At 46.5% G+C, this 26,250-nt stretch overlaps 1 protein-coding gene across 8 annotated transcripts in view; it reads left to right on the top strand.

The window, feature by feature from the left end:
- The window catches only part of LOC147008733 (sodium- and chloride-dependent taurine transporter-like), a 159,472-nt gene that overhangs the window by 5,094 nt on the left and 128,128 nt on the right, over positions 1 to 26,250 (top strand). The window contains exon 1 of one of the 8 annotated variants that reach the window (XM_085863951.1): positions 15,904 to 16,125. The exons of 6 other annotated variants lie outside the window; for them this stretch is intronic. In XM_085863951.1, coding sequence (XP_085720077.1) covers positions 16,095 to 16,125 — 31 coding nt within the window. In that variant the 5' untranslated portion in view covers positions 15,904 to 16,094. Of the gene's footprint in view, positions 1 to 15,903; positions 16,126 to 21,113; positions 21,261 to 26,250 lie in introns of those variants that run through there. One more of the 8 variants, XM_085863948.1, reaches the window with a different exon arrangement.

Raw genomic sequence — 26,250 nt, 5'->3', positions numbered from 1 at the left:
AACGACCAAAATCATGAATCACTGCTCACCTTCATTCTTTCATTCCTGTTTTTTCCCACCTTTGGAACAAACTCCTACACTCTTCAATCCCACTCTTCTCCCCAGGTCTCCAAAACAGCTGTTCACCACCACCTCTTATCTTCCCCCATCCAAAACCACGATCTTTTCTTCCCCCGTTAATCCACCCCAAACCCACCTCCTTCAAATTACCTGTCATGTAAGTACCTGAAAGTCCCTGTAGTGTCTAGCTTGTTCACCCTGTGTACCCCACTCCATCTCTCTCCCTTCCACAGATCACCTAATGTCTCTGTTCCCCACTGTTTTGTCCTTCCCTGTCCCACCCCTCTTATCTCCTGCCTCCCTTGTTGTACATTGTGTGTGATAGCTCTCATACGAGCCTCGACATTTTATGCAAAAAAAAACAAACAGAACGTCTGGCTGGAAGCAGTCCACGAGCTGTATCTGCAATTGCGAGAAGAAACTGTGTGTATGCTCCTTTGAGAAAGCATGGCTGTTGTGTTTTTTAGTCCCCTATCGGTTTCCCCGGAGGGGGCGAAAGGTTTGCTTTCAGTCTGTCCATCCGTCCCAACTGTGGTTTTTCAAACTTTTTTCCCCACACGCTTTAATATATTTAACTGAAATTTGGTGCATGGTTTTGTTATGATGAGTTGCAGAAGAAGTTCGAGTTTCAGGACATTTTGTTAAATTTTCACAGAGTTATGCCCTTTTTGGACTTGGAAAATATCACATCGGTAGAAGACATGTGTTGCAAAACAATTCGCGCTCTTGCTTTCTTCTGATTGTGTGGGCTGGTAAGATAATTATAAGTCTGTCAAGTGCGAGGGTCTGCATCTGTCCCAATATGTCCTTGCTTGTGGATTTGAAGATCGGATTTAATTGGCAAAGTGCTTACCGACTGGTAGCGCATCCATTAGGTGCCCGTCGTAGTGCAAAAGGACAAGGTGTAGACCACAGTAGTAGCTGGGGAAGAAGCAGGCAGGACAGATGCATTCATGGCCAGTGTGTCGGCTGAAGCAGTGCTGCGGTTCCTGGAGGTCAACTGAGTGCTGCCACTATGAAATAGGAGTGTGATTTGCTTCCAAAGCTTCCCATTGTATTGCAGTCAGGTGTAATGAGATCTGTCTCGAAATACCATGAAAAAAAAGAGGGGGAGGGAGGGCAGCAAGCACTGCAAATGGAGGTGACATGTGATGGATCGGCCTACCGCTCGATTGTGCACTAGTTCGGAATATAGGATGACTGTAGGTAGAATATATTGTGTACAGTGACTTCAATACTCAGCCATGGTCAAACGGCATGGATGTGAATAGATGCTGTCAATTCAACACTCAAGATTTAGTCAACACATCATAAAGCAAATCAGGTAAGTAACCTTCATGCAATGACCTCGACCGTCATGCAAAGCAAGTGATTCAGAGTACAAGCCTCTGCGCCATGTCAGAGTACAAGCAGTAAACAGGCAGACCAGTGTGGTCCTGGTGTCGTAAAACCTCAAATGGCATACAGGTTGAGTAGTGACACAGGGTGTAAGCATGATATAGTTTGGATCAACAGCAGTGCACCAAAGATAGCACCGAAGCCTTCATGGCAACACAGGAAAGGAAAGCACCTCACACTCATACGAGAAGCCTCACTCAAGAAGGAAAGCACAGGGTTAATTAAGCAAAGCAATGGCATCATTCAACGATAAAATTGATACCAATGGACTTCTGGTTCTGGGTTTGGAGCGTTGCCAGGTCTCCTTGGGGGCTCCCTGCTGACGATCTCAAAGTTAAGTTTCCGGTCATTATCTGTCCCATTTTTAGTGTTTATTTTCTCACCTACATGTTACTGTGTGTTCCTAGTTTGGTTTTGTTTCAAAAATCGTTCTATTTTGTGAGATTTCGTCGAACTTGTCCTTTCTGGATGCTTGAGGCCTACCCTTGAGGCTTGAGGCCTACCCTTTGTTCCCCTCGGTATACGATCGTGTTTATTTGTTTATACACCCCATTATCTTCAATTTCTATCTTTCCCACTTTCTTAACGTCCCCCATGCCTCCCAACGAATCACTCTATTTCTTATCTTAAATCAAAATAAAAAAATAAAAAAACGCGACCTTTCTCCGATTCTTCTTCTTCTTCTTCTTCTTCTTCTTCTTCTTCTTCTTCTTCTTCTTCTTCTTCTTCTTCTTCTTCTTCTTCTTCTTCTTCTTCTTCTTCTTCTTCTTCTTCTTCTTCTTCTTCTTCTTCTTCATCTCTTCTTCTTCTTCTTCTTCATCTCCTCTTCTTCTTCCTCCTCTTCTTCTTCCTTGATTTTTTCGACAACACTTCCATGACCTAATGTGTTAAAAACTCTCTCAAACATTAATATTAACAAAAACACTTCATTATAATCATAATGCTTCATCTTCCTCTCTCACACATGTGGTACTCTTTACTGCATCAGAATGCACTACTCTTCTGCTATTTAAACAGACTGCTCTCAATTCGACCTCTGCTTCATACCTTGCCTAAAAAATCCAACTGTTGCAGCATTTCTTCTCTCCATTCTCTGAATTCGCCTTTATTGCATCCACCAAGAAACGTGTTAAATCGCATCTCTGACCTAAAACTTTTAATAACCCCAGTTTGCTATGAATGTTCACTTTCCATCAACCATTCTTTTTTTCCAACTTCAGTGCCAACTCACTCCTCTCACCTCTCACTCTCAAAGCAACCATCCCACTCTTCTCCCTCCAAGTCATCCTCTCACCTCTTTCAAAAACTCCCCCCTCACCTTTCTCCCACCATTTATCCCCCTCATTCATCCTTCCCAAAGTTGCCCCCTCCCATCCACAAAGCTGCCTATTTACACTGCCCTCTCACCTCCATCTCTTCACTCGACCTGCTCAAATCCTCAACTGCTTTCTTCCCCCTCTCTTGTCCCCCCTCTCCCCCAGCACCACAGAGCCTTTTCTCCTCCTCATTCGGCCCCTCCCCTAGCAATTCTGCAATCCCCCACACTCTTTCAACAACACTCCTTACCTCCCCCCCCTCGTCCCTTGTCCTACCCTACCCCTCCCCCCACCCCTGCACCCAAAGCCTCCTCCTCTACCTCTTCATTAAAAGTATGGATCTCAAATATCTGGGGCCTTCGCTCAAACATTTCAGATCTTTCCATACAGGTTGCCACTGACAAACCAGACATAATCTGCATAACAGAAACTTTCCTCCCCCAAGACGTGTCTGACTCCCAAGTATCTCTCCCTGGTTACTCCCTCCTCCGGTTTGACAGACTTGAGCCTCACCCTGGTGGAGGAGTTTCTCTCTTCATCAAAGACTCTATTCCTCACTCTCCATGCACTGCCCTCACTCCCCCACACCCCCAGGAATACCTCTGGCTACGACTTCCCCTCCACTCCCACCTCATGTTTATATGTGTACTGTACCGTCGACCTAACAGTGATGACTCCATCAACACTTCACTATCCGAAAACATGGACCAACTTCTATCTTTTCATCCAAACTCTCTCTTCCTCATATGTGGCAACTTCAATTGTCATCATGCCAGTTGGCTCGGTGTGGGTACCTCTCTCACCTGTCATGGCACCTCAGCAAAAGCTTTCTGTGAATCATTGGGACTGACTCAATCGGTCAACTTCCCGACCCGGATCTCAACCAATGGTACTCCATCTCTTCTGGATCTGATTTTGACAAATTTCCCTGACAACATCTGCTGCTCTTCCTCCGCTCCAATCGGTTCTTCTGACCACATCCTTGTCAAAGTGGACATCTCTTTGGCTATTATCAGAGAACCACCTCACCGCCGTCGAGTCTGGCATTTCACTCAAGCCGACTGGCAGGGTCTCCAAGCAGCTCTCAAACTTATAGACTGGTCTCCTATCGCTATTTTCTCCAACATCAACTCATCCTGGGAATTCTTTCAAAGAAACTTGCTCTCCCTCATGCACAGATTTATCCCCTCTCGTCTTCAGTTGTCCTACCCTTCCTCCTGCTCTTGGTTCACTGAAGCTTGTGGTGAGGCAGTTGTCCTGAAACAACTTGCCTTTGCCTCAAGGAAAGCAAACCCAACTGAGGGTAATCTCAGTTCCTTCCATAAAGCTCGGAACAAGTGTGTATCTACCCTCAGGAGAGCCAGAAAACAACATCTTTCTCATCTCAAGTCTGAACTTTCAAACCTCTCTCCCTCCTCAAAATCCTGGTCGCGTCTAATCAAATCTGTTTCTGGTGTATGTTCCCCCTCCATCGCCTCCCTTACCTCAAATGGCCGCACTGCTGATACCACACGTGAAAAAGCTGAATGCCTAAACTCGGTGTTTGCAGCTAAATATTGCGTCCAAAACCCATCGTTTTCTCTACCCACCTTACCCAGTCGCACCCAACTGTCCCTGGACTCTGTGTCCTTTTCTCCTAACAAGGTGGAGAGCTTGCTGTCAAACTTCGACTCAGATTCTGCAACCGGTCCAGACGGCATCAGCCCACGTGTCCTCAAAGCCTGCTCTTCTACTATTGCTCACCCTCTCTCTGTTCTATTCACCCTCTCATTTGCTCAAGGCCATCTGCCATCTGCTTGGAAATCAGCAAACATCATTGCCCTGCACAAAAAAGGTGCAAAAACAGATCCCTGCAACTACAGACCAATCAGCCTTCTCCCAATCATCAGCAAGGTTATGGAATCCACCATCGCTTCAGACATTAAATCTTTTCTCTTCTCCAATGGCTTGATTTCTGATCATCAATTTGGTTTCAGTCCAGGTCACTCCACCCTGGATATGCTGCTTCTGCTCTCCCAACAATGGATGGAAATCCTCAATGCCAGACAGGAAATCCGAGCCGTATCCCTGGACACATCACGTGCTTTTGACACGGTCTGGCACTCTGTCCTGCTCACCAAACTCTCTTCCTATGGTATCCAAAGCCATCTCCACTCATGGCTCGCATACTTGCTCTCCTGTCGCAGTCACTGTGTGGCCCTAAATGGAGTTCTTTCATCCCCTCTTCCTTTCCAGACTGGAGTTCCTCAAGGTAGCGTTCTGGGCCCTGTTCTTTTTCTGGTTTTCATCAATGATCTTTCCGACTCTCTGGAAAATCCTCTATATCTCTTTGCTGATGACTCCACCCTCTGCCGTACCATCGGTCATCCCTCAGACCGGCTAGCAGCAGCATCTTCGCTCACTGCTGATCTGGATAAAATCACAAACTATCTCTGGTTATACTCTAACCCTGGTTGGTGTGACAGGAGCTTCAAATATGTACTCAAAATATGAGCTAAGAGTTTTCCTGCCCTCCTACAAGGGAGGGTGGAACAGTCAAGCAGCTTATCTTTGGGCCCAGGAATTTCTCTTAGGCAATTATCTGGGCTTGTTATTACTGTAAAAGCAAAAACCCTTTTAGTTTCTAAAGAATGGGCTGTGTGATGTGACCAGAATGAGCTAACTGGTAGAAACTGTGTGACTGAAGCTATAGAGAGTTTTTAAAATGCATTACAGAGTATATAAAATGGGTTTGAATCCCTACATATAAATAATATATATGTATTAATTATGGATCAGATGTGACCATGAAATAGCACTACTCACAGTCCCTCCGTCGTCACATTTGACTATACTTCGCCATTTCCTAAGCTCACCGAATAGGTGGGCCTTCATTTGACGGCTGAGTTGACCATCCCTGGGCTCCGCTCCCTCCAGACGATACTTGCAAATGCCGTGAACAGCCAATGACAACCTCCAAATGAGAAGTCCCCGACTACTGGTGGCCCAGGTTAGCATCTATCCTTCTCACTGCCACATGCCTCACATGAAATTGTATTAAATTTCCCTTATTCAGAGTAGTGTGTAGGTAATTTCACAAAACACTAACTGCAACTATATTATTTAGGTAATTCTACAAAACACTAATTGCAACAATATTATTTAGGTAATTCTACAAAACACTAATTGCAACAATATCATCCAGGTAATTTCTACAAAACATTAACTGCATCTATATCATCGACAATATGCAAATGTAATAATGGGTGAGCAGCACTGTGAGCACTCAAAATGTGGTGTAAGCTCCTTTCTCATCTTGCGCTAGAAGACAAAAGAGGCCCATTAGGAGCATAATTACGCATAAGGGTCATATAAGTATTTTCCCATACATGCCTTCACTACCTGTTATTGCCCATTTTCCACGATTATGCACATGCTAATCAAAAACAATGCCGTAGCTATCATAAACCTCCAGTCGCATTTTACTTGTAGATTTCCTTTCTTTCTCTTTACAACTTCCTGTATCCTCGTTTGTAATGAGATGCGTGAGTCCATGTTTGGCTTACCTTTTCACTTGAAAATTCTTTGAGTAACCAGTAATACCTGGAAGGGTTTCCCCAGGGCGCCCCTCCGCCAGACCACCTTGTTGGTCCCTCATATGGTGGGGGTCGGGTCTGGTTGTGGCCAATCACAGTAGTCCTGGGTATCTTCCTCCATGAGTTCGCGGTTAATTATTATGATGGCCTGGGTGTGGGGTGAGGCTTCACAGCATTTCTTTAAACAAATAGTGATGAGAATCTTAATCAGAAATACTCCAAAAATGATTCCCATGACGATGAGGAGTGCTGACCCTACCACGCACAGTAACCAGTCTCCCCAGTCACGAAATATAGATCTCCACCCTGCGTAACCCTCCTTGCGTTCCACTCGCTCACTAGTGAGAGCTTCAAGCCTTATAGGTGGAGACACCTCAAAGTGAAATGTGTTCTTCTCCGGGAGGTTACTGTATTTTTGCAAGATTTCACAACTATACTCCAAAAGGGTTCCATTAGGGGCCCATGGAACTCGGGTAATTAAAGATGCGTGTTGACCCCATACGAATCCTACTTGTGCAAAGTGCCCCCACTGGGTTTTGTCTTGCGTTTTGTTCTGCCAAGCCACTTCTGTCTTTCCCGCATTTTCTGACGTCCCCCCAACAGGTTTTGTCATAGTATAAGACCATCTAATCGATTTTATTTCCTCGTTTCGTTCTACCAAATCGTAAGTTCCCTCGGCTTGGACGCAGGACAGTTCTATGAGCTGCTGTGGCTGGATGGTTGTCAGCACTCTGGAAATGAGTGGTGCGGTCTTGCCAGGCTCCTTTGAAAATATCTTTACCTTATCTAGTTCTTGGTTATACGTTTTCTCCGACCTTGCGTATTCACCTGCTGTCATTCTTTCTCCAGCCGCTTCCCTCCTATGTCGCTGCTGGGTTGCTACTAGTTCATTTCCGTGTCCCCCTTTGCCACGGAGGTGTGTACGGTTTCTTTGGCTTGAGTGTGTTAGTTCGTTGCCTAGTAACAGGCCCTAGCAGCAAAGGAGTAGTGTCAGTGCCAGGAAACGCATGTTGGATCGTCAAGGGTTCTGCCGCTGGCCCCGGTGTTCCAAGGTCTCTGTTCCCTGGTCCTTCTGGTTCCACGTTCGGCAGGGTGTCTGGCTCCTCCTGCGGTGGGCCTCCTGCCACTTTGTCACCTTGTCTTGCCGGCCTGGCTCCCTCGTTTCGTCGGCCGTTTTGGGTGCCTTTTTACAGTGCGAGTGGTGTATCCGTGCAGTCTTACCTCTCACTTTGACGGCGGAGGGAGTGGTCAAGAGTACAGTGTGAGGTCCCGTCCCCTTGGGTTGCAGGGCATTTTCTGCAGGAACTCTTTCACCCAGACCCAATCAGTGGGTTGAAAATCATGCAAAGAACCTCCAGCTGGCATCGGTAGCGCTTCCTGCACCTGTGAGTGAAAATTCCTGATGGTCGCAGTTAGCGCCTTACAATAATTCATCATTCCATCAGTCATGCAAGACCAGTCCCAATCCCCCATATCCGGGGGGGGGGGGGAGCAGAGGCCGGTAACTGCATAGGGCGTCCTGTTATTATTTCATGGGGCGAGAGCCCCCTTGTGGCATTGCGTGTTGTAATGCCCAAGCCCTCGGCTCTTTTCATCATTACTTTTGCCGCGAAGGACCCTCCTTGGTCCGATGACAATCGTGTTGGAATCCCAAATCGCGGAATTACTTCCTGCAAAAGCAGTCTGGCCTTCGGTTCTTCCACCAGCACTCATTCACACACATGTGCTTCCTCCCTCGTCAGCGGTTGTCAGTCGGGAGGCTGGATTCAATGGCAAACATCTTTCGATCGAAATATCAGTTGCCTGCATTTAAAAATTTCTTCATATTGCTACTGTCCATCAATACCAGAGCTTGTACAATTCGCCCAAATTTTTTTTACACTCTTTTGTTAGCACAGTGCAATAATTAATCTTCATGTACTTCCCCATATATTTTACAGACACTTTTAGTGGGCAACTTAGCTAAATATAGCATAACAATTGTGCATTTTGAGAGGAAAGCACCAAATTTGGCACACTAGTAGCCTATCATATTATGAACAGACTTGGATATTGGACCATCTCAAATTCAGCGGCTGATGGCTGTGGCTGCCATTTTTCAAAATGGCCGCCAGTGGTTACTGTTATGACACATATCTGCTTTACTGGAGAGGAATGCAGGTTGCTAGTGAAATTTTATTTACTAATACAGGTCCAATAATGGTCAAAGAAAGTAACAATTTGACTTGGTTGAGAAAAAAACGTTAAAGTGGACTAATTAGTCATATTAAGACACAGATTCTGAATGAAAACCAATGATAAACATTCATAGCACTATTGGCTTGGCACATGGTAGTAGAAGTGGTGTGCGTGCATATTGACCCCGGAATCGTGCACGGTTGAGTTTCCAGCTTACACTTGTTGACTCGATTCATTGTTATTTTGTTCTGTGCCCATAGAGTTCTCTATGCTATCCCATTGTTTACCGTAGTTCAAGTTGAGTTTGGTTTGCGGGGTGCAGTTTGGTCATAGGATTATCTCAGTCACGGATTACCGGGTTACGAGGTTCTGCATGTATTTCCGTTCTGCCTTCACGGCGCCAGCGTCATAGAAGAGCTCGGCAACCCCTTTGAGGAAGAGAGCATGGATCTAGTTGTTCTTGACAGAAAGGAAATTGCAGGTCCTGCTGTAGTTGAGAATGTCAGGAATGTGAAGAAGATTGGCCAAGAGCAGTTACAGGCTTTCACCGGAGAATGCCTGGTGGAAAGGACCAAGCCAATTGATGACGCAATTTGTCGGAACAAGCTGAGGGTGTTTAGTACTTCCACCCCGAGAAGTGTGAGCAAAGGGAAACAGCAGCTGGCCTCTCTCAGGAACGACGTGGCACTTTTCTCACTGCTCTACATCGGTTGCCAGACGAGGGATGGAAACCTTGAAAAGTTCTTTCTTCATGAGAATCAAGCGTGTCCTCCAGCTCTCTCCGATGGAGAACGTCTCCATCTAGGTACGAAGAGTGATCTCCTCAAATGCTTTGAAGAGTTCTCCAATGCCCAATCAGAGGCTCCTGATACCACCAGCCTAGTTATTGATGGGGCAGTCATTGTCCAGATGCTGAAGCCTGCGGTGGCCAAGAACTTTGATGACTATGCCCAGGATGTCTTCATACCGTACCTGTCAACAAAGCTACAGTCTGTGTCACGCCTGGACCTGGTCTGGGACCACTACGTTGCTGATTCACTGAAAGGCAGTGCAAGATCAAAGCGTGGTAAAGGAGTGCGTAGATGCATGGTCGGAGCAGCAGTTATACCTGGAAACTGGCAGAACTTCCTCCGAGTGGACACCAACAAGACCGAGCTGTTCAAGTTCCTATCAGAAGCTATCTTCAGGTGGTTTGACCAGGATGACAAGCAGCTTGTTATCACTGATGGAGAGGTAGTCCTGAGCAAGCCACCGCTGCTAGACCTGGCCTTGCTTGCCCCATGCAGCCACAAAGAAGCTGACAGTCGAATGTTGTTGCATGCCTCCCATGCAGCCAACCGTGGTCACCACAAGATACTGATCAAGACAGTTGACACCGATGTTGTGGTGTTGGCTGTGTCAGTGGCCCAGGGACTGCAACCAGAAGATAAACTGTGGCTAGCATTTGGCACTGGGAAGAGTTTTCGGTACCTGGCAGCCCACGAAATAGCAGCTGGCCGAGGACCAGAGAAGGCACAGGCACTCCCAATGTTTCACGCACTAACTGGGTGTGACACTGTATCTAGCTTTGCTGGACATGGTAAGAAGACTGCTTGGACAATCTGGACCGTTCTGCCAGAACTTACAGATGCACTGCTGAAGCTATCCTCTACACCAAGTGGCATACCACATGATGTCATGCACACCATCGAGATGTTCGTCATATTGCTCTATGACAGAACCATCACGTGCAACGACATTGACAAGGCCCGGAAGAAACTCTTCGCGAAGAAGAACAACATGCAGCTGATCCCGCCAACCAAGGCAGCTCTGGAGGAGCATGTGAAGAGGGCGGCCTACCAAGGAGGCCATGTGTGGGGTCAAACACTGCTACCAACACCAGAGCTGCCTCCTCCATCCAGCTGGGGCTGGGTCAAGAATGACGAGGGGGTGTACGAGCCACACTGGACGAAGCTACCCAAAGCAGCCCGCACCTGCTATGAGCTAGTATCGTGCAAGTGCAAGAAGAGCTGTCTGAAGGGTTGCAAGTGCAAGAAGAGCTGTCTGAAGGGTTGCAAGTGCAAAAAGGCCGCACTTGAATGCACAGCTTTTTGTGTGTGTGAGGGAGAGTGCTCACAAAATTGAGAGAATATTAACAGAGCAGACTGTGTCACTGATTCAGAACATTTAAATCAGACATCTCTCGATCACTTTCTATGAGTGAGATGTCAGTATTCATATGAATGAGACGCAGCCCATGATTCGTTTGCCAGCATTCTCAACAACCAATTTCTCTGAGTGAGATAGTCGTCCAGTACAACAAATAATTAGCAGCCATTTTGCAAAATGGCGGCTATCTTTAAACTTGAGGTGGCTACAGGTTGTTTTTCTTAATTCAGCTTTTAATAAATGTTCAAACCAATGTTAGAGTGAAATTATAGTAACCGCCTGCGGCCATTTTGGAAAATGGCTGCCACAGCCATCAGCAGCTGAATTTGAGATGGCCCAATATCCAAATCTGTTCATAATATGTTAGGCTTCTAGTGTGCCAAATTTGGTGCTTTCCTCACAAAATGCAAAATTGTTACGCTAAGTTGCCCCACTATTTACCATTATTATTATTATCTAATCTTGGCTTATCACCTAGAGTGGTGGCTTGGGATCCTAGAACCCCCTATTCAAATCCCATTTACTTCTGAACCAACCCCAGAGGGTCGACTCAGCCCATAACTAGAGGCACCGCATCAGCGACACAGCCATGTTCCAACCAATGATGCAACCAACAGCCAAAAAGGCAGCACACCTTCTACACCCCCCTTTTGCTCGTATGGCCACTTGTGGTGAGCCACACGAGCAAACACCTTTTTCTCTTACTCCCCACAACTCACCCAATATATCTGAATCCCATAAGTTGGTCATCATCAGAGAGCGTTTGTGGTGTAGTCTCCATGCACTTTGGCTGTGTATTCAAATCCTGTCCTGTTTAATCATAGTAGACTATACAGTGCAAAGTCAATTCCACTCCTTCCAGATCAATGTCGTTGCTAAGCAACCATTCCTCTACATCCCACAATCCTTTTGCGCTTTGCCAATCCCTACTCAGCTAGTCTCTACCTTCCTGAGATACAATTCGCAACCAATAAACTACTGGTCCCAGCTCAAATACAGTCCAAACCTCTGTTTAAAACAAATGTAAACAGCCCCACGGTCTACCATTGTGACAATAAATAAAATTGTCCGATTAAATCTCATGAATTTCGGAGCAGGAAGTACAGTGCACGGAGAGCCTTCACATGTACGAAGGCTGCTATGATATGAAAAACGCGTTTTAAATTACCAACCGATGCTGATGTCAGAAGATAAATACAAATTCAGATCTTAATGTGAACAAAGATGTTGTGAATCCTGCCTGTCCGAACCGATCAAAGGGTTCACACCATTACCTTCACCACAGATGCATATGCTCACCTGCACCCACCACTTGCTCATCTGAACAAGGTTTGTTCACCCACTGACCCAGACGATCCTGATGGTCCAATTATCCCAATCGCAACTCGGTGTCCTGTTGTTCCAGGCTCCCCTTGCGGACCCCTGTCTCCAGCATTGCCATCAGGGCCGGCTGCTCCATGTTCACCAGGTGCTCCGGCATTACCAGCTGTTCTGGCACAGCCACTTGCTCCTGACTCTCCCCGCTCACCCCTGGGACCAGATGCACCTTCTCGCCCAGTGGCTCCATCCCTGCCAGGAGAACCCTCTCGACTATGTTCTCCAGGTGCTCCTGGACTGCCTCCATCACCACGAGGGCCAATCATGCCATCATGACCACTCGGGCCCAGAGGTCCGATAGGACCTGAACCACCAACAGTGTCACCGCCTCCAGCTTCTCCAGGTGGTCCAGACAACCCAGCACCACCATGAAGCCCATGAGGAGCACATAAGGGCAGAGTCATTAGAATATATAAGAAATGGAAATTTATACACAAGCACCCATACAGGTGCTGCTTAAAGGACTGGCCCACACCAGACACACACACCCCCAAAAAGAAATGGACCCCGTCGGGTCTTTATTGGTACCCCCAACTCGGAGGGAAGGTGAGCTGGAGGTGAGAAGCTTCCTTGGACCTTCCTGCCTCATACGGCCCTTGATGATTCGGCGGGGTGGTACTCGAACCTGCAACTCGATGCCGCTGCAAGCACCAGGTAGGAGGGTTGCGTCGGTTGCCAATGGAACTTCCTCCACAGGTGCTCGGCTCGTTTGCGCGTCAGAAAGGCTGATGGTAAAGGGAAGCTAGGGAGGATGTCGTTGTTGATTGTGAATATACAAAATAACTCACAGCACATGTACACTTAATTCCCATTCGACATAGGGCAAAGGGAGATATCCATCCACCTTTACTTAATGAAGTAACTGAGCTATGGGGACTTGAATGTCAAGTGCTCATGGCTGCTAGATTCGCACACAGATCAGGCACCCATGGCCCCCACTGCCAGCCATTCCCAAAATAAAAAAATAAATAAAAAAATTTCCCTATTACATATAACACCTTCGAACATTCAAAATAGCCCACAAGCCATCACCTCACAACACATGTCCCTCAATATGTTACTTGGGTCCTGCACAGCAGCAACTTTGCCTTAGGCTAATACCTCTGGCAATTTGAGATTGCTCTTTTGGTCCAAACAACTGACATCCATCTTTCAAATATATTTTTCCACAACATCAGTACAAAAATCATTAATCTTTCATTTAACAAATTAAAACTCCTTCCTTCACCGATGCAAACTGGTCTACGATGTGTTCAAAGTCAGCAATTATACTCAGCAGAGCAAGCCCACAGTCTGTCTTGAATTCCGTTGACTATTTGCTCACCCTCCTTCTCCATGAGGCCCTTCTTGGCTCTCTGCTGGTTGCCGGGCTCCGTTCCTTCCTCCTGGGTGTAGTCCTCGTTTGGGGTTCGGTACAGCAAACCACCAATCCCGGCTACGTGGCACAGCCAACCACTCCAATGCCACAAACCATGAATCGAGCTTGCAGGACTGGAAGTTGCTCTGGGTGAGTGGTGAGTAAATGTGAAGGCCGAAGACCTTACTGTACACTACTGTAGATCTTATCTTATAAATATGACGCTTAGGCTCCCCTAAATTTAGACGCGTCTCCACGGAAAAAACGCGTTAATTTCATCTTTGTGCTGTTCATGCCAGCCATGTGAGTGTTGTTAGCGGCTGCTTACAATCTCCTCTCGCAGCGATTAATTTTACCTAAATGAAGAAACGAGCATTTATCAGTTGTGTGATATTAGGCACTATCATTAAAATTTCAAAACCCTCTATACTGTATATTTATTTTATGTTATTTTCTAATAGCATAGATTAATATGAACTCATAGCTTTTGGAATTTTTGAAAATGAATGAATATTTTTTCGAGATATTCAAGTTTTAAATTTTCAATATCGGCTATATTTGGGGACAATATGTAACGAGTTGTGTCCAATACCCAATCGGCTGTATTTGGAGATGTAATACATTTATTATGTAATGCATTTATTATGTAATGTAATACAATGTAATACATTTATTATGTAATGAGTTGTGTCCAATACCCATTAGGAAATTGTGTAAACATTACACAAAAATAGAGACAACATCAATAACGTGCTTTATTACTGGAAAAAGACATATAAAACCATATATCAGCATTGAGGAAATATTGTATATTTTCAGAACAGCGCAAATGTTTTAACAACATAAAAGGCTTCACTAAAAAAAAATCTGTGTTTTAATTTTGACTGTAACAACAACGATTATTTCGTGGAATTTTCAACTCAAAGGTAATTTACTTGCTCGAAGGTAAACGCAACTCTATTTTGCTAATTGCGTAGCTTGTCGAACGTCCTTGTCCTGGTTTTTGGATTTTGGATGTCTGACCTTTAAGAAAGATCACTATCACAGATCAATCATCCTAAGGTATTTGCAATGTGAATATCTCACAGTAAATTATTCCATCAAACCTTGCAGGAACTCCATAATTCACACCCAAGTTACCATTGTTTCATTCATGATAAGCAAGGAATCTTTACCTGCTTGACTTGACCAAAAAGATTGCATTGGGTGATTTGCCATTGCCTTCCCAGCAGTAAACTGAGATTCAAATACACACTCCACTTCCACACCTGTTCTCTATTTTGACTGCTGGGGCAAAGACCTTCTTGCTCATTGCAGCAGGTGGTCCGGGAGATCCTCCACCTCCTTTGTGTCCTGGAGCTCCAGCTTGGTCCTCGAGGTCCATCATTTCCATCCTCACCCTTTAATCCTTCAACTCCACGCTCACCTTGTTCTTGAAATGCACTTTGCCATTTCAGATCTTATCAAACAAAGCAAATACAAATTTTCGCACACCTCTTTCTAATTACTATAAACCATGCAGGTTTAGGATGTACTAATATGAACACAAAACCTCCCTACAGCAATTCACACGAGGAGCTCCACAATCACCACCCCTCCAGTTCTCCACCCAAATGACAACTGTCAGTGCTCAACAAACCAAACACAGGAGAAAGAGTTAAAAGTTATCCATTTTAACTCACCCTGTATCACCAGTACAATGTAATCAAATCATTGAATATATATTCCACAGACTGAGATGAAACGATCTGTTTCTTGGATTAATTAAATCCACTGACCCTTTTTGAGTGTCCATATACACCTCTAATACAAGTCCAAATTTTGAAAGTAGTCAGCTCGAACCGACACATACCATTTTATCCTTTCCTGATCACCACCAGGAATGCAATGGCAAACCACCTTGTTTAATCCTTGCACTGAAGTATAAACTCCAGTATTGTCACCAGTTGCCATGGTTTTGGCATGGCATCCTAACCTGCCAGCATCTACCTACACGCCCACACTTATCTTCATGATCTGCCTGCACATAATGAGTACCTGCATGCTCTAACATCTCTGCCACATCTGCACAGCTTTTACAATTTTATATCTTTCCACTCCTTTTCTTCCACCAGCACACAAGGTACCACAATATCAATTTCCAATCAATTTTAGACATCATCCAACTACAAACTGCCACAACCAAACTAGCCAGTGATGCAACCACCCATCCACATCGATATCATAATGGCCCCATTATGCTCAAATAATTGTCGTTTTTTTAACATGTCCATCACAGTGCACTTTGCGATCAACAGACAAAAACCGAGCAATTATTTTCAGCTTCAACCCTTTTTCCCCAACAAACATTAATTCCCTTACAAATTCAGTTTTACAATAAATATATTTCTTCCAAACCAGTTCCCCGAGTATTTCAAAGATGAGCTGCCCTCAAGTTATTTTCCCCTTATCAGACAAATCTCACACACACCTGAAAGCAGGTAAATTCACAGTAGGCTGTGTTCTTGCCTCCAGCCTCACTTTTCATTGCAGTTCGCTTCAGTGTACAAGAACAGCTGTTGCTTACATTTCTTTTTAAGATGTAGATCCATTCTTTTGTCATTTTCTTGAAACCAAACTTTAACTATATATTCTCTTGAAATAGGATGTTATTGTTCCAATAACCTCTCCACTGCATCCAGCTTGATGACCTCACACATTCATACTTTATCTGAAGGTCAGTCATCCTTGCAACCTACCCTGCATTTCATACAGAGACCTTGCGTGTCTGCTTCACACTCAAGCTTCATGCAGATTTTATTTTAATTCTCTCATGCTTGTATAACCACTGCTTATGTGTTCAACACGCACGCACGCACACACACACACACACACACACACACACACACACACACACACACACACACACACACACACACACACACACACACACACACACACACACACACACACACACACACACACACACACACACACACACACACACACACTGTATGCAAATTATTTCAGACACCTTTCAGAACATTAACTCAACATAAACACCTTACATTACATCACATTTGCTCCATACACAATGAATCCCTTTGTTCATTCAACAGACACGCTCTCTCAGCTTCCATCTGAACTGGTTTATTATCTGCAGGTAGTTTTCATATCTCCATCTCTTTACTTTATCAATTCCGTACTTATCACCGATAACTTTCAGCATTGTTCCTCTTGGTAACTCCGTGTTCTTTCCCATTTTTCGTTGTTAACTTATCGACAGCCTGATAGCTTTGAAACATTTCTCCTTTTCGTACACGGAACCAGGGGTCCCGTTCTAATCGACAGCCTTTAAGCCTTCTTCCAGGACTTTAACCTATCTGTCTTTCACACACCAACTCAGAAAACGGGACTCGAACCTATTTTCTCCTTATTTCACGTGGATATTTATTATCCTCTTCATACAACAACCTTATTTCACCTGGCCCCACACAATACCACAGAATACAGGACTCGAACCTGCTTCTCCATATTTCATTTGGATATTTCTTATCCTCCACTCTTTCCCGGTCCCAAAATACAGCCTGACAGCCCCTTGTGGTCCTTCAATAAAACCTCACTTGACTTTCCTCATATGTTTACCGTTATTAGTTCGTCACCTCAGCAGAACCTTAAGCTGTGTTCAAAGGAACTCTCTCCGCTGGGTGTACAGTGCTTACCTAACTAGGGCTATCCTTTTGCAGGTGCCCGATGTGTTGCGCACCACGTACCGTTTAACTGAGACCCTTGTAAGTGCTGTACACCAAGCGGCACTCCTCCTGTCCACAGCCTCAGAGTCTGTGAGGTCCCGTTCTGGGGTGCAAACTGTGAAGACTCTGTTCTCCGGCCTGGCATGAAGAGAGTCAGTCAAAGAGGATTCACCAAAATGCAGCTTTATTGAAGTACCAATGTGGCGTATTGGCATACGCGTGCAAAGCACAATGCGGAGAGTGTTGTGGGGGCGTGGAGGAGTGGTGTTGGTAGTCACGTGTCCGCAATGCATATAGTTGTTCGCGCCGCTAGAGGCGTGTGGTAGTCTACAGTAGTGTACATCCGGATGGGCAATAAACAGAGTTTGACAACCCTCACGACTCTCTGTGCCTCACTGTCCTCCGGACATGACACTTGACGACGAGGCTGTTTCAGATCGACGCGTGCAGAGTGCCTGGTTTTCCTCGGTGTTGACTTTGAGTCTTTGGCCGGAGCAATTGGATTGTAGGGCGCACGGAGTGCCGGGAAAATCAGCGCAGCTAGCGCGGTTCGAGTTTGATCACCTGGCAAGGAGCCCTGGGAAGCGCATCGCGAGTTTCGCCGCACGGGTGAGACATCTCGCCGGCGCCTGCAAATTCACGTCGAGTGAACGGCGGCCGGGCTCGGAGATCGTTTTATTTCTGATTTGCAAGCCTCGGGAATGGTTTCTGCAATGCCACGGCTAAAGGATGAGGACATTACATTCAATTCAGAAGCGGCGTCGGCTGTCGCACAGACTCTGAGAGATGTCCGGAGCCTCGATGGTCAGAGCGCGGCAGGTGATCCGGAGGTCCGCGCGGTGTACCAAGCGCCCACGGCCGCACGCACAGTCTTCGGTGCGGGTCGTGCCGAACGTTGCAACGCGGTCAGTCAGACGGCGGTCTGAACACTCAGGGACATCTACGGCGTGTGTGCCAAGTGTCATTGGCTATCATAACGGTCATGGATGGCGGTGTGCGAAGCGACCCCAACGTCCTGGGTCGAGACCTACTGCCGGTACGGTGTTTTGTGCATGACGTACATTTTTACACCCAGGGTCGAGTCATGCAGCCTGGGCATAGCGATCCCGGCGGCCGGGAGCAGGAGATGCAGCCGATGTTGAGCCTGTTTTCAATTGGTCCGAAGGTGACAAGACCAATGACAGTGGAGGTCGAGGTGAACGGGGCACCAATTGTGTTTCGAGTTGAGACCGGAGCGGCGGTGTCGATCATAAGCGGGTGCACCGCTCGTGCACTCCCCGGTCTACGTCTTTTCAGGTCTACCCTCGCATTGCACATGTATACCGGTGAAGCGCTACCAGCGGTTGACAGGGCACATGTCTTGGTTGCCCATCAAGGTCAGCGGGTTGCGCTCTCGCGGTTCGTGGTGCGAGGGGAGGGGCTCGTCTTTTTGTGTCGGAGCGGGTTGGCCCGCATTCAACTAGACTGGATGGCGCCAGCCAGTGGCCTTGGACGTCTCGTGCCGGGCCGATTGGAGTTTTGGTGGGAGGAGCTTCCTGTTTCGGAGTTCGTACTTCCAGCTGCACCTGTGTCTCCTTCGGGGCCCGTACCTCAGTTTGGGCCCGGGCCTCCCTCGAGACCCGAGAGCGAGGTCCCGGCGGCAGGAGCCACGACAATGCAACTTGGGTTTCCGTTCATTGCTTCCTGCAACTACGATATACGGTTCTGGAGCAACGGGGGTCATGCCAACTGCGACGGACTCTCACGCTTGCACTGCGCTCATGATACAGTGCACACCCGTGTCGTTCAGGCGATTTCAGCGGGGGATTGGTGCTAGCCGGTCGCATTCAAGAAGTTCGCGGAACGCGAACATCGACGGTGGCCTCTGCGACGTTCAGATGGGGACCTGCACGCAAGTCGCCTCAACGTCGTGACAACCAAGAGGCGTGCATGCAGCATGGTTCATGATTTGTTAATTGTTGTGTGTTTGATTCTCGCAGCACGAGTGATTCAGCCTGGTGTTATAAACGCAAATGCCGACAGTCCGCGTGTGAGCAAGATGTGTTTGATTGGGATCAATGCCTTCTTTGATGTGAAGAGCTCGTGGACGATTGTTGCGAATAAAGGTCTTTCAGATCTCTGGCTTCGATGACAGTCCGCAGTTCGCTGCCCTCTCATGTGTTAAAATTATATTGTGGGAATGTGCTGTACGTAAAGAGGAGTTTGCCTCGGCGCAGACGATGTTTTTGCTGTTATATGACCCTGATATATATCCAGTCAATGCTGTTCGTCTGTATGGACGTGTGTTGAGGTCTCGACTGGAGTTGCTTTGTCGAAAGGGGTCGGTGGCAGGGGCGGTGTTGCACCTGGGGCTGATGCGCGGTTTTGGTGTAGGATGGCTGGTAATAGAGCCGGCTGATTGCCTGGTTCGAGTCGATGTCGGGGAGCCGGTTCGCTGTTCAGCGTCACCCCTCCCGTTGCTCTCGTGGGGGCCGGGTGTTATCTTCCCAAGGCCGCCCTCCCCGCTGCTCCCGCCTGCGACGGCGCCCTAATGTCTGGCGGACTCAGCGTGTTTACCTGTTTCTGTCCATGGGGGGATGGGCAAGCTTGTCGGCTAGAGGCGCAGGAGGTTCGTCTCAGCGTGTCACCGCGACCTCGCCGGAAGGCGTGTAAGCATGGGTCACCTGGGGGCGCTTCTGCTGCATTGTTATACTGTGCTCCCAAACTTTCCTCTTTATATCTTTAACACGGCCATGGTTATTGTGGTCTGCAGACATCATTGGCTTCATCGTGCAACTCAGTACTCGAGCACCGGTGCACTGCATTTGGGATTCAACTCACTCACACCAACACGATATATGTTGTGATGGGGATAGAAGGATGAATTATGTGCCAGATTAATACAACGGCATTAGTGTTACAGGTTGTGCAGATGAAGCACATTTTTCTTTTGATCCATCTCGTCTGGGTGATTCACAGCCCGACCATCACCCCAGGGTTGGATCAAGCGACGTAGTACTGGGAGGATTTTACATGGTTAATGTCGTTTTGTTCCTCTTTGTTTTTTATGTCGTAGTATGCTTTGCCAATTATGCTTATCATTATAATTGTCATTCAATAATCATACTTTTAGGAGGGAGGGATGTGGCGTATTGGCCAACGCGTGCAAAGCACAATGCGGAGAGCGTTGTGGGGGCGTGGAGGAGTGGTGTTGGTAGTCACGTGTCTGCAATGCATATAGTTGTTCACGCCGCTAGAGGCGTGTGGTAGTCTACAGTAGTGTACATCCGGACGGGCAATAAACAGAGTTCGACAACCCTCACGACTCTCCGTGCCTCACTGCCCTCCGGACATTACACTTGGCGACGAGGATCACATCACGAGGACACGTGATTACCAACACCACTCCTCCACGTCCCCACAACGCTCTCCGCATTGTGCTTTGCACACGTATGCCAATACGCAACACCACACGCCAGCGGAGGTGATGTTAGCAGCTCAACCAGCACAGTGGAGAGCGACCAAAACCACACTAAGCTTTACATTCAAAAACTCTCCCTTATATATATTCTATCTCTAATTCCAATCTATCTCTGGTTACACTCTAATCCTGGTTGGTGTGACAAGAGCTTCAAATATGTACTCAAAATATGAGCTAAGAGTTTTCCTGCCCTCCTACAAGGGAGGGTGGAACAGTCAAACAGCTTATCTTTGGGCCCAGGAATTTCTCTTAGGCAATTATCTGGGCTTGTTATCACTAAAAACAAAAACCCTTTTAGTTTCTAAAGAATGGGCTGTGTGATGTGACCAGAATGAGCTAACTGGTGGAAACTGTGTGACTGAAGCTATAGAGAGTTTTTAAAATGCATTACAGAGTATATAAAATGGGTTCGAATCCCTACATCTAGCTAATATATGTGTATTAATAATGGATCAGATGTGACCTTAAAATAGCACTCCTCACACTGACCACTTACAAAGCTTTTGTCCGCAGCCTGATGGAGTACTGCTCTCCCCTCTGGGCTGGTGCTCCTGCCTCCCACCTTTCTCAGCCTCACGCTGTAGAAACCAAGGCATTTCAAATCATTGGCATCTCCCGCAATGAGGCTGAGTCTTTGTGCCTCTCATTCAATCACCGCAGGTTGGTCGGTAGTCTTTCTGTCTTCTACCAACTCCTCTCCAGCCTCGCCCCTCCCCCCCGCTCTCTCTGCGATTCGTCCCCACCATATTTCCGCAGGGCGCTCAAGGTCCGCCAACAACCCTCTTCTGGTAAAACTACCAAAATCACGAATCACTGCTCACCTTCACTCTTTCATTCCTCTTTTTTCCCGCCTTTGGAATAAACTCCCTCACTCTATTCATTCCCATTCTTCCCTCCAGGCCTTCAAACAGCTGTTCACCACCACCTCTTATCATCCCCCATCCAAATCCTCGATCTTTTCTACCCCCGATAATCCACCCAAGCCCACCTCCTTCAAATTCCCTGCATTCCTTCCTGAAAGTCCCTGTAATGTCCATCTTCTATTCCCCATGTTCCCCGTCCCATCCCTCTCCCTTCCACAGATCTCCTAATGTCTCTGTTCCCCACTGTTTTGTCCTTCCCACTCCCTCCCCTCCTGTCTCATGCCCCCCCCCTTTATGTGCATTGTGTGTTAGCTCTCATATGAGCCTCGACAAGGTATACAAAAAATAAAAATAAAAAAACAGTAGATGGCAGTATATGGCAGCGACAAGCAATATGACACAGGCAACAGGAAATCAACAAAGACTTTCATACATCATTTCTAATCTGTGACAATTTCAACGACCACCATGCGAGTTGGATGGGAGTTGGCATTACAACAATATTGTTATGTTTGTGGGGGTATAGGGAGGAATTTCAGAGGAAAGTTAAGATTGAATTGAGTTGTTTGGTCAATGGACATGAAGGAGACATCTCGATATAAACTAAGTCGGGAAACTGTGAGCTTAAGTGTTATGTGTCACCACACAGGGAGTGGTGTGGTGTTAATTAGATAGGGATTAAGGATAATGTCCCCCAGTATGTGATTGCCCCCCTGTGACTTATTCCTATGTTTTTATACCAACGGCGATAGCAACAAACAAGGAAAACATGCCGAGGGGGGCAGAGGCCCCACCTTCCCGGGTTTTGTGCGAGCAGGCCACACCCCAGAGGAGTTTGGTTTGGTGTAACGTCGAAGAAGAAGAAAGGGGAGGCGAGTAGGTGAGGAAGGAGGATGATGTTACAGAGAGGACAAGACAGGCATAAGGATAGAGGAAACGCTGGAGTGTGACGGGGGAGGACGCAACCACGATTCTCGTGCTCATGCTGTGTGAATTTGCGCGTGCTGGGCAGGACGCTGGTTGTTGGCTGTTCGGCTGAGCCATAAGGAGTGCGTCTCAGAGAGGACGGGGGAAGCAGCTCGTATCAAGGTGGAACAACGTTTGGTGTGACATGACTGGGACGGAGGGTCTCATTTTGCCCTCCTTTCAGCACGACGAGCTGGCTTTCCTTCAGCACATGAGGAAGACGGCATGATGCTTGTGTTTGTGCTGAGGAATTGGCTCACATGCTGAGCAAGACACTGGCTTTTGGCCATTGGTTGGGGAGTGAGGGACGCACCGGAAGCCTCATGTGTATCACCAAGAGGGACGGCACCATTCTAAAAAGCAGCAGGTTGGGAAGGATGATCGACACACGAACAGTGGGTTGGTGAGCTGGGGTTGAATACCTCCCTCATGAATTGTCTGACGTACAAATGGTCCTACTGCAAGAGAGCGACTTGGCGCCATTTTTTGGCGCGTCTACGAAGCGCCTCAATTCAAAGCTCCCTCAAGACCATCTCTGGCACACAGCTAAGTGCTGGGACAAAGGAGGGATTTTTCTTTGGTTCGTTTTCCCCTTGTCTGCATGGAGGCGCCCTCAATTAGATTTAGATTCAGTTGACTTCACGTTTTTCTTTCATTATTATAATTTGAATTATTGGCATTGTACATTTTGATTTTTGTTATTGAATTGTTATTTAGTTAATTCAATTTGTGTTCATACATTTGTGCCGTTCTCGTGCAGCACTGTTTTCCCGTGTAAGCCATTAATCTCCGAGAAACTCGGCTGTAGGCCTCCAAGGGAGAACCGTTTGGCTATCCATCCAGGTAGGGGTTAACCTCCCTGGACACGACAATGTGATAACAATTTGGAAGGGCTGACGGAATGACCTAGAGGTACGCACACTCACCTCTAACCTGTCTAGCCTGGATTTGAATCCTGACCCAGCTATAAACTTTCATCCCAGTGTTTCACAGGCAGGGTGATTCATCAATGTGTGTGTCGTCCCTTGGATTGACGTTAAACGCATTCCATCTGCCAGCATTCATTGGTGGATGTTAAACATCTCATGGTGTCCTTTGCGAAAAATAGGTGAGCTATCGCTGGCACCATGAACAAATTCCAAATTCCTGCCAAACCTACAGAGGGCATTACATCAGCAGGACAGCCGCACCCTCAGCCAATTATACTACCCCACAGACTTGTGCTGCACACGAAAGTAGAAGACACTGACTCGGCATGGAAAAGCTTTCAGAAAAGCCTGCTCTCATGCAGAGGTTTATTGCATGTCATCTGCGGCTATCATATTCCTCTTCCAGACCATAGGACACTGAAAACCTGAGAGAGTAGCTATAAAGCAGCTTGCTTTCTAACAGTGTAAGGCTAACCCAATGGAAGGCAACCTTAGATAATTTTACAATGCTTGCAACACATGTGTCCTTCAGTTGAGCCTTAAACTATCATCTCTCAAACTTTAAGGCTGAACTCTCCAACCTGTCCTTCTTTAGAGTCCCTGTGGGACCTTGTTAAGTGTGTCTATGGTATGTGCTCCCTCTCCATCCCCTCTCTTACCTCAAATGGCATCACAGCATACCGCTTCAGACAAGGCTTAATAGCTTTATAGAGTGTTTATCTCCGGAGGTTAAGCCAAAGCCAATTCATCTCTCTCTGTTCCACCTTAACCCCTCAAACTTACTGCCTCCTGGATATGTGACTTTTTCAAACAAGAAGGTAGCAATATCGTTCTGCTGAGCTTTGTCTCAGTTTCGGGAATGGGCCAACATCGCATAAACGCCTACGTTCTCTAATCCTGCTCTACTGCTTTTGCTGATCCATATCTGCCTTTTTAGCCTGTCCTTCACCTTTAGCTGCCTCCCATCTGCTTGGAAGATAGCCAACACCATGACAATAGACAAGAATGGTATAAAAATAGATCCTCTCAGTTACAGGCTGGTAAGCTTGCTTCCAATTATAAGTAAAGCCATGGAATCCATCATCGCAGCTGACATCATATATTGCCTTTTCTCAAATGGCCCGATCTCTGACCATCAGTTTTGATTCTGTCTAGGTTATTCAACTTTGGATGTGCTGCTACTTCTTTCGTATTCTGAGGAAGGATATAGGCAGCCATCGAGAGGGTTCAGCACAGAATGGCTACGCTAATTCCGGGGCTAACTAAATAAGTGATGAGCGGTTAAAGGAGAGTGGACTTCTTACATTAGAAAGGAAGCAATTACGAGGGGGTCTAACAGAGATGTTTAAGATAATGAAGGGTAAAGAAAAAATATATTCATGAACAGTGACAGGACCCAACTGTCCTCTTGAGAGTAAAGAGGAAAGTTAGGATGGTAGTAAGGCAAGTTAGGATGGTAGTAAGGCAAGTTAGGATGGTAGTAAGGCAAGTTAGGATGGTAGTAAGGCAGGGGTCTTTCACTCAGAGTAGTTAATGCATGGAATATTCTCCCTGGAAAGGTAATAGCAGCAGAAACAGTAAATATGTATAAACTGGAATTCGATAGGTACCTAGAAGCATGAGGGATGGACATTGGCCAGAATGCTTGGGAGCTTATGTATGGATATGTGATTGTATACATCTGTATCGTGATTAAAAAGTCTCTGCATCCCTTTTGGGTTACCATGTCCATATGTCAATGGAGTTCTGCTCTCCCCCTATGGACTTGTGACCCCACTTTCTATTTATCCAATCTGGATGCTGTGAAATTCCAAAGCTTTCAACATCATTGACATCTCCCACAAAGAAGTAAAGCACAAGGCCTGGCACTCTCTTATCACAGCTAGGTTGGTGACCTTGGTTGGCTCCCACCTTTCCTCGGGTCTTGCTCCCTCTGCCTTTCAACCCTCCTTCCCTTGCCAATCTCTCCAGGTCACATGCATTCTTCCAACATCACCTTCCTTGTAAAACTTTCAATATCAAAGCTTGCTGCTCACCTCCATTTCTTTGTTCCTTTCTTCTCATGTTTGTGCAATCCTACCCTCCACACCTATGTGCCTGGTGTTGATTAGTGGTTAAGGTGGCTGGCTTGGGACCTTAGGGTCCTGAGTTTGAGCTCCTGTAAAATGTTGAATTAATACCAGGTGGGGTTGACTCTGCCTGTCATCCTTCCAAGGTTGGCAAAATGAGTCCCAGCTTGCTTGTATCCTGTGTCGGAGTGGCAACCCGTCCAGGATTGTGCCCAATAGCCAAGGAGACTGCTTCGGCAGCACCAACACTCTGCACAGAGTATGGTCCCAATGGATAGATGGATGAATGAGTTGACTCAGCCTGTCATCCTTCTGGGCTTGGAGAAATGAGTACCAGTGTACTGGAGTAATAACCGTTTGGGGTAACCTGTGTCAGAGTGGTGACATGTCCAGGACAATACTCCTTTCCAATGAAACTGCCTTAGCAGCCCTCTGCACCTTTATGGCACAAAAGGAATGATATTATCATTATACCCTCGACACATAATCGGGATTTTTCCCCATCTTAAGGCTAAAACAACTGCCTCCCCCCCCCACCTCCCCCATCTTCCATGACTGGAGACTGTTTAAAGAAAAAGAAAAAGACATCCCTAAAATTTAGAAAGGTCGTGTTTTTATTGCTCTTTACGTAATTGAAATGCCAAAATATCCTTATGACTGTTATGGAATGTTTTGTTATCAATCCGAGTATCTTTACTCACATAACTCCGAAACCATAAAACCTATCAGCCTGAAACTTTGCATGCACACTAAGAAAACTCTAAGGAAGTGCAAGAGTGAAAATTGGGTGTTTGGGTTAATTAAAACACCCCTTTTGAAGATA

Source organism: Eptatretus burgeri, chromosome 18, assembly GCF_056783735.1.
Source record: "Eptatretus burgeri isolate ZD-2024b chromosome 18, Ebu_testis_v1, whole genome shotgun sequence".
Taxonomy (NCBI): Eukaryota; Metazoa; Chordata; class Myxini; order Myxiniformes; family Myxinidae; genus Eptatretus; species Eptatretus burgeri.
Note: the sequence above shows the minus strand (reverse complement) of the source record. Positions and strands in the feature narration are given on the sequence as shown.